The following is an 8,602-nucleotide window of genomic DNA, read 5'->3' on the forward strand; positions in this document are numbered from 1 at the left end:
ATGAGACACTCACTCGCGCGACATTGGAGACCCACACCAAAATCGTCATGAGATGCCCAGACGCCACGAGACTGGCCATAGCTGAGGCTCTCATCATCAAGCAAGTCTCCAGCTATTAATTTACAAACTACCGGATTTGTCAGGACGTTAAAATTGTTCTCGTAATTCAAGCTTTGATTCCAATCTGTATCCATTATACCCTATGTTTGTACTATTGTCATTTCAAAATTTCAAATTCACTTGTTGCAAAACTCGTCCTCTATTTGATAATGAATGAAGTTGCATTCGAAACGTCGTAAAATTAAATTATAATAAAATGTCCCTTGGAAACCTGATATTTGACTTTTCAGTTCCTATCAAGAGCCTAATTCGCCGAATAGAGAAAAACAATAAGAAAATTGTCAATAAGAAATACTCTCTGGTCTTCAATGAAACCTGCATTAAAGAAAATCTTCTGCCAAACTACACCAAAAATTTATGTATATATAATTATATATAATATATAATTTTTCTCGTCATTGTTGCCCAGTGGTTACAGTTCAGAGTACCAGGATTGGAGCAGAGGGGCGCGGGTTCGTGACCGCAACAAGCTGTGAATGTACTGCGATGTTAAGAATCGGCGACAGGCCTACGGGCTAATAAACGCTTCATTATATTATTATATCATATATATTATGTAATCAAAGGCAAGCTAGGGGGATGTATCAATAAATTTTAATTAGAAGTGACGATACTGCTGATGATTTTGATACTGACATCTAACAGATTTCGTAAATAACACTTTTGAATTGATAACAGCAAAAAATAATATGCGTTTAAAAATTACTTTTAAAAGACAACACTTCTAAAGAGGCCAGTGTCTCCGATGTTGCACATGTACAATGAATTTCTTGATTGATTTGATTTAATGTAAAATTTTGATTTTATATACCTATATTGATTTTTTATTTTGATATAAAAAATAAAATGATTGATTTTTAAGACAAATATGATTGATTTGACTTCTATTATTTTTTATTCGATTTTTTTTTTATCAAAATCAAAATGATTTTAATTGATTATTTGATTTTGATTTTTTTATTATAATTTTTTTAATTTTCAAATTATTTCTTTTGTCAATTGATTCAAGCATTGTCTCTGAATTTACGCAAGTGTGCAAAATTCCAGGTCAAAATTGGAGAAGAAGAAGTGTGTTAAGTATCGATTATAAGATTTGTAGCAGTCGAACAAACAACAAGCATAAATTAGAAGAGAAGTGTTGTACTAAAAAGATGGTTAGGGCTATGCCGTTTGTGACGAGATGCTTAGGGTTATGGAGTAGGTGCTGCAGGAGTCCTGGTATCTCGTAACATCGAAGGATGCGCCAGGATGGAAAATCCGAATGCCGCGGTCACCGGCGATACAAGCTGGAGGCCCAGCCTGTCCGTCACCGTGGAAATGTCAACGCCATGGCGAGATCCGTGCGCCAGTATCATCTGCAGTTGGTAAATATAATTGCACATGTTGATATAATTAACGGGCCTTAAATTTATAAATTAACATTAGTGAAAACGTAGACCTGAGAATGGGTTATACGCATTTGTTGACATTATAAAAATATATTACACAGTTTCGATGCTGTATACATATAAGACTACATAATTAAAAATCACAGAATATCTTTCAGTAACACACGGTATTCTAAAAAAATTTCGTCACTATCCTTTAATATAAAGCTGTCAATCTATGTTATTAGTTGTAGAACTAAGTTATTCATGGAAATGAAACGCGCAATCATTCTTGGATCAAACTTCATCGTTAGTTGGAAAGAAATCTGCTGACATGCGCATGCATATTGGCTTTAGAAATATTTTGGAAGAATTTATTTTAATGCAAGCGATGCTGATACGAAAAAACTGCCCATGCAAAGAATTATTCTCGGTGAAAAAAAAACATAGAATTTGATGTTTATAGAATTGTGTTTATAGATTTTATGTTTATAGAATTGATCGAATTTTCTTATATGAACGACAAATGTTTGCCTTTCTGTGAGAATAATTGGTGGCTCTAATATTGGTTTCTGACGTTACCCTTGATGTGTTATACCTATACCTAGCATGCGAAATAGTTGGTCTTCTTACTAACAGAGATCATCTCTCCGGGGGTTACTCGTTAACCACTGGAAAGTTAGTAACAATGATTTAGTGATTGAGTGTAATAATTTATTGTATATAGTAGAATATAAAGTCGCAGAATATCTATTATATATAATAGATTATAGATACTATAAACTACACGCAATTCATTGAAGGCGACAAAACTCGGAGACCGTTTTAGACGAGAGCGAAGCTTTATAACGCTTGCATAATGGCATGAACGAACCCTGCTGTCTCAGTTAGAGCTAAACACAGAGCAAACGCTATTAATTCTGGATAATTAAAACAAGTCGGCTAACCTCATCAACGCGATGAATGTGCAGGGATGATGCATTCGTTGCGGAAGCTAGCCTATACCAAGTTATTTATATAAGGAGGAATTTACCCTCATAACTTTAATTTATTTATTTACGATATTATTTCGATCGCTAATAGTTAGAAAGTGAAAAATCTATAAAAAATTTACAATTCATTATATTGTTTCGAACTTTAAACAACGCAGGGATTAAGTTACACAGTCACTTGCTAATCACAACTACTATAATGACGGGTGCTAAAGGTACAAGTCCTTGCCAATCGCAATCATTAGCGGCGGGATTGAAAACACGATGAACAATGAACATACCTCATCATCAAGATGGACGTCATACAAACTCCGCTACAAATTCAATATGGCGACCGACAGATTTATGTTGGAAAAGCGCATATCCGTCCTGAAGCATTCCGTCGTCGGTCATATTGAGCTCGAGCTGTCCAGCGATGCTCAGAGCAAACTGATACTCGTACTTGTCGCGTATTGGGAGCAACACGTACTGAAAAAAAACGGTCTCGTTCAACAGCATTTCTTGATTTAATCGGTATTTTAACTAATTGAAAGTATCTGCTATTTAAAGTTATAAATATAAGCATTGGTAGCATCCTTGCCTTATAGAAGTATCGGCAATTTACCTTCGTGAAAGTTCTACAGTGTAATTAAAGTTGTAAAAATACTGGCAGCTAAACGTCGTAAAAGTATTATTGGTTATTAATGATTAATGAGTTTATTTCACAACCGCGCGGTAGCTTGTGCTTTATTATAGTTAAATAATATGCGTTTAAAAATTACTTTTTAAAGACAACACTTCTTAAGCATCCAGTGTCTCCGGTGTTACACATGTACAATGAATTTCTAATTTTATTATGAAATATTAAGAAAATTAATAATTTTTTAATTTTATTCTTAAAATAAAAAAAATTTAAATTGTTCAAAATGATTTATTCTGTCAATTGATAAATCTCCGACTTTACGCAAATATGTAAAATTTCAGATCGATTGGAGAGATAGAAGTGGGTTAAATATCGATTATAAGATTTGTAGCAGACAAACAAACAAGAAGTGAAGTTAAAGAGAAGTGTTGTAAAATTCGTGTGAATAGGCGGGGAGGTAAAAAAGGGCGATCATATAACCTGTTGATTTCAGGTTATTATTAATGAACAAATTTTATTTCAAAATCGTGTCTTGGCTTATGACTTAATGTAATAAAAATAATCATGTATAAAGACTGGAAGTAACACAAACGATGAACTACAGCCAAATATGAGGCGATGACAAGCCCAGAGCATGACAGAAATATCAATTTCGTGCAAGAGTGTCCGAAATTGTCAGTACGTCAGGCCAGAAAAACTTTTCAGAAGGCATGCAAAAATAATGAGATTTTGATTTCAGTCATGCATTAATAGATAGAATAACTCATGATAGAATCACACCTTGATGATAGAACCATGCCATAAAAGTGCCAAAACCCACATTGAAAAGTATTTAACTATTGCGAGAAAAGAAAACATTTCATATCTGCTATCTTTCAAACTTAGCTCGGTTGTCGACAAAGAAAATGCACCAATAAAAACATTTGGAATCTTCCTACAACATAATTCGCCACAGGGGTAAGACAAAATTGGTTTGTTTACATAGTATTATTTTTTTACATCATAACATAGCCACGAGTCCCAATAATATATCTTAACTATAATAGATATTCTACCAGATACTTACTACGATAGATACTTACTGCGCTAGATACATAGGTACTAAGATAGATATATACTTAATACGATAGATAATTACTAAGATAGATACTTAACTTACTCTACATCACGACATAGTCACTTGGCCTTATAAAGTATCCCCATTATGACAGTTTTTGTATAGGTTCTTAGTATGATAGATACTTTACTAGGTACTAACTATGAGATATACTTTACTAGATACTTATTACAATAGATACTTTAATAAGAACATTCTTTACTCACTCTGTATCGCGGTATCAAAAGTTTCTCCATGATATGAAGCTCCCCCGCGTTGGTGTCAACTATTAGTAGGTCGATAGGCTGGTCTGTGGCGTTGATGGACTCGAGGTAGGCCACGACGAGGCTTTCCAGAGTATAGCATTGCACCAGAGTGACATCGCCATCATCGCGGTCCTTGGAGATAATATATAATTGTTCTAAATGATATTTTTATTATTTTCTTCTTCTGAGCCGTACTATCACAACTCGCTTAGGAACGCCTATCGGCTTAAGTATAAATATCGGCCTAAGTACATGTAGCGGCCGAAGTACATGTAGCAACTAATTTCTCGCATGTGATTTAGCTTGTAAAGCGGTCAGTGATAGACTGACGAAGTTACTAACTCTCAACCATTTATGATAATACGGCCCCTGCAGTTCAGAGCAAAACGTTCGCTTCGGACTTTCTAACTAAGAAACTACGGATTCACTCTATTTCTGAATGTAAAAATTTTTGTTCATAATTTCAAGTTTGTTAAAAATCTAGAACAAATGCCAATATTGGTTTATAAACACTCTCAAATGCTTATAAGCAAATGAAATTAGAAGTCTCGACAATTTTAAAAGTAGATTTATGGCTCTTTGAAAATGCAGGTCCAATAACAAAACATTCTTAATATAAACGAAGAAAGAAACGACAAACTAACAGCCGGGTCCACGTAGTCGATGATGGCTGCTTTGGAGAGCGTGGACTGCTGCAACTGAAGTGGCAGCGTAGTGTCCACTTTTGGGGTCCACACTAATTGCTGAGTGATTTGAAATAAAAGTTAGCATTCGTTCGTAAGTTGGCATTCATTCGAACTCGCAAAAAGTTAGCATTCGTTCGAAAAGTTAGCATTCATTCGTAAGTCTTTGAGTGCATAAAATTTCAGCTAGTATTACAGATCTTTCACAATAAACGCAGTACTAATAACGGTACCAGCATAAATTGGGAATAAATCAGAATCGCGCTCTTTGAATCAGAGATTTTCCAAATGTGGAACGCAAAGGCTTCGCATGTGGGACGCGAAATCTTCTACTTTCATGAATTATTTCTGATTTATTTTATTTTTTAACGCATTTTCTCATTGATGGAAGAAATGCCCTATTGTGCCCGCCATGTCCGTCCGTCCGTCTGTCCGTCCGTCCGTCTGTCCGTCCGTGACGAGAAAATGCGCTCTTTGTCACTCACTTCAGTGAGTACTGAGTTATATTTTTACAACACTTCTCTTTAACTTCACTTCTTGTTTGTCTGTCTGTTTGTCTGTCTGTCTGCTACAAATCTTGTAATCTAAATTTAATACACTTCTACTTATCCTATCGATCTGAAATTTTGTACACTTGTGTAAAGTTGGAGACAATGCATGAATCAAATGTCAAAATAAATACAAATCTTATAACTGATATTTGACACACTTTTACCTGTCTAATTGATCTGAAATTTTGCACACTTGTGTGAAATCAGAGGCAATGCATGAATCAATTAATAAAATAAATAATTTTGAAAAAAATTATATATTAAAAAAATTTATATATTAAAAAAATTGAAAAATTGATATTTTTAATATTCGAAAATTAAATGAGAAATTCATTGTACATCTTTAAGATTGGAGATACTGGATTCTTTGAAAGTGTTGTCTTTAAAAAGTAATTTTTAAACGTATATTATTTATTATATAATCCTTTATTGCATAACATGACAAAACGTTTACCGTGTTGCAATGCGCAACCATTTGCAAAAATTGTCACATATCGTGTCCCAGCGGCCAACTATTAAATACAAAATAAAACACTCGTACTTCATGCACTCTTGAAAAAAAAATAGAATGAAATGCAAATAATTTTGCATATTAGTGGCTAATAGTATTAGTATATTAATAGAATAGAATAGAAGTGTCGGCACTGAAGAAATAGGCCCATGGCCTGTTGCCGATTACTGTAGTTTTCGTGACTTGATTCACAAGGGATCCGGCGTTTGGAACCCGATCTTTCCATAGCTGACGATTGATTGAGATAGCTGCTGGACTTATTGCCAGGTTCGTAAGTTGCTAGGCCTCTTAAGACTGAACATATGCTCCTGCATAGCTTCGTCTAGTCTTTTCTTGAAGGCGTTCATACTCGGAGCGTCAACGATGCTATCAGGGTGGCTGTTCCACATGTCGGTGACTCGAAGCGAGAAGAAATGTTTTCGCATGGATGTGTAATAACAACGCGGTTTTTTAGTTTATAGCCGTGGCTTCTGGTGTTGGTTCTTGTTTCAAATTTTAGTAATCCTTCTGGGACCTTGTATTTAATAATAATAATAGCGGTTTCAGCGTTTATTAGGCCGTAGGCCTGTCGCCGATTCTTAATATTGCAGAACATTCACAACATTTTGCGGTCTCGAACTCGCAACTCACTGCTACAATTCTGCTTTGCTTAACCGCCCGGCCTCCTTGCCGATTCTGACCAGAAACTGGCGCACAGAGCTGCGATTGAACCCGCACCTCTCTGCACCAATCTTGGTACTCTGAACTTTAACCACTGGGCCACCCTGCCCTTATAAGCCATGAGTAAAAGTTAATACACGAAAACTGTGATCTTTTTAAGTGTTTATACATAATAAAACGATGGGGAGCCACTGCCTCAAATAGGAGCTAATTCAGCAACCGAATACTGATCAGTACACGAATTAGAACGTTTTCCTGCCTGTCAACTGCGTTCCAAACGATCAAATGTAACTATAGTTTCCATACTAGTAGTAATTATTCAGTAAAATTATAAGTTTCATAGAAGCATAAAAAAGTCTATACTTGTTCATTTGATAACATTAGTCTCTCCAGGTGCTATTACTTTGCCGTGGTAATCGGTGCCGGTGACGCAAGCGTTCGCCGTAGCCGCTCTACGCCGCTTCCGGCAGTGTTGGTACGCCTGTTGGCGCGGCTCTACTAACAGCCCGCGCCAGTTTTGCATCAATTCAAGAGCACTGGAAAACGAGAGGAACTCTCCGTTCCCTGCTCCAACTTCCAGAAAAGTACCATTGACCTGAAATTAGGAGTTAAAAATAAGGTGTTCCTGTCTCTTCCAGGGTGAAAGTATTTGCCTCGATTTTGACTGCACAAGAAAACATTCCAATAATTCAACATACTAGGTGGATAATTTTTTTAGAAGTAAAATCTAACTAAACGCACTGACTTGTAACATAGAGCATACATTTTTATTTAAATTAGTTTTTCGAAGTAAATACTCACTATGTCATCAATGTATCCCATAAGGAACTGATTAACTGTATAGGCATTAGTGTCTTGTCTAATTGACTGTGTGATCTCTTCTTGTGTCAGGGGCCATGGTGCAGAATCTCGCTGAGGTTCTATAACATTGTCAATGATGTGTTCTATGAACATTCGAGACTCTGAATGCGGCGGACGTGTGAATGTGATGATACTGCACTCTGTAACCAAAGATAAAATTAATGCTCCAAAAATTAGATTACGTACTATGCATGCACTTAATATGAAGTTTAGTTTTATAATAGAAAATGAAATATAAGATTAGATTCAAAAGCTTTAATAGTTACCTAAGTTTATTAATGAAATTTGTACCAAACAAGATTGGACAGGTCACTGTAAACCATAAAGTTGAAATAACAATAATTACAATGGAAACCATCGAGTGTTTGCTGTACGTAAATTAGCTCATCATGCATTCATTGATAAAATCTATATATAATGATCTTCACCATCATCACATATGTTGAGTGCAGGATGCGTTCCGAGGGATAGGAGTCCCAAACCCACCATCACCAACACCAACAGATACTGGCCAATGGCACGCACAAACCTTCGTCTTGACATCAGCTTGCCAAACGTTACCGCCATCTGAAAAATTGCGTACGATCTAACACCGTTCTCTTTAATCTTAGAATTCACTTAAAATCTCTCGATTGTTGTGAACAATCAAAACAGTTAATGGAAAAGTCGTCAATCCTCTTTTCAAACTCCTAGCTCCATCGTATAATGATAAAGAGAAAATTTCATCAAGTTACTTCTCTGAAAACTCACCTAGAAAGAGCGGTCTTTCCCTTGTTAAGGACGAAAAATTTTCACAATTACTAGCTAGGGCAAAGCCTTTTGAGAACTACCAACACTTAAAGCAGAGCGGATCCGCGGCATTCTTCCGCCAGC

General features: G+C 35.8%; 1 protein-coding gene across 3 annotated transcripts; it reads right to left on the bottom strand.

The window, feature by feature from the left end:
* Window positions 1–1,276: 1,276 nt before the first annotated feature.
* Window positions 1,277–8,602, bottom strand: LOC108676754. 3 transcript variants are annotated; one of them, XM_047881927.1, is made up of 8 exons: window positions 8,480–8,602; window positions 8,259–8,296; window positions 7,670–7,869; window positions 7,272–7,463; window positions 5,108–5,206; window positions 4,425–4,595; window positions 2,761–2,947; window positions 1,277–1,475 (listed from the first exon to the last, which is right to left on the bottom strand). In XM_047881927.1, exons 3-7 carry the CDS (start codon window positions 7,820–7,822, stop codon window positions 2,780–2,782), a joined length of 783 nt encoding a protein of 260 aa, XP_047737883.1. In that variant the 5' UTR covers window positions 7,823–7,869; window positions 8,259–8,296; window positions 8,480–8,602; the 3' UTR covers window positions 1,277–1,475; window positions 2,761–2,779. The 3 variants fall into 3 exon arrangements, with proteins under 3 accessions (XP_047737883.1, XP_018020375.1, XP_018020376.1); XM_018164886.2 differs by having other exon boundaries at window positions 8,158–8,296; XM_018164887.2 differs by lacking the exon at window positions 2,761–2,947 and having other exon boundaries at window positions 8,158–8,296.

The sequence above is a fragment of the Hyalella azteca genome, unplaced genomic scaffold (assembly GCF_000764305.2).
Source record: "Hyalella azteca isolate HAZT.00-mixed unplaced genomic scaffold, Hazt_2.0.2 contig9135, whole genome shotgun sequence".
NCBI classification, from domain to species: domain Eukaryota; kingdom Metazoa; phylum Arthropoda; class Malacostraca; order Amphipoda; family Hyalellidae; genus Hyalella; species Hyalella azteca.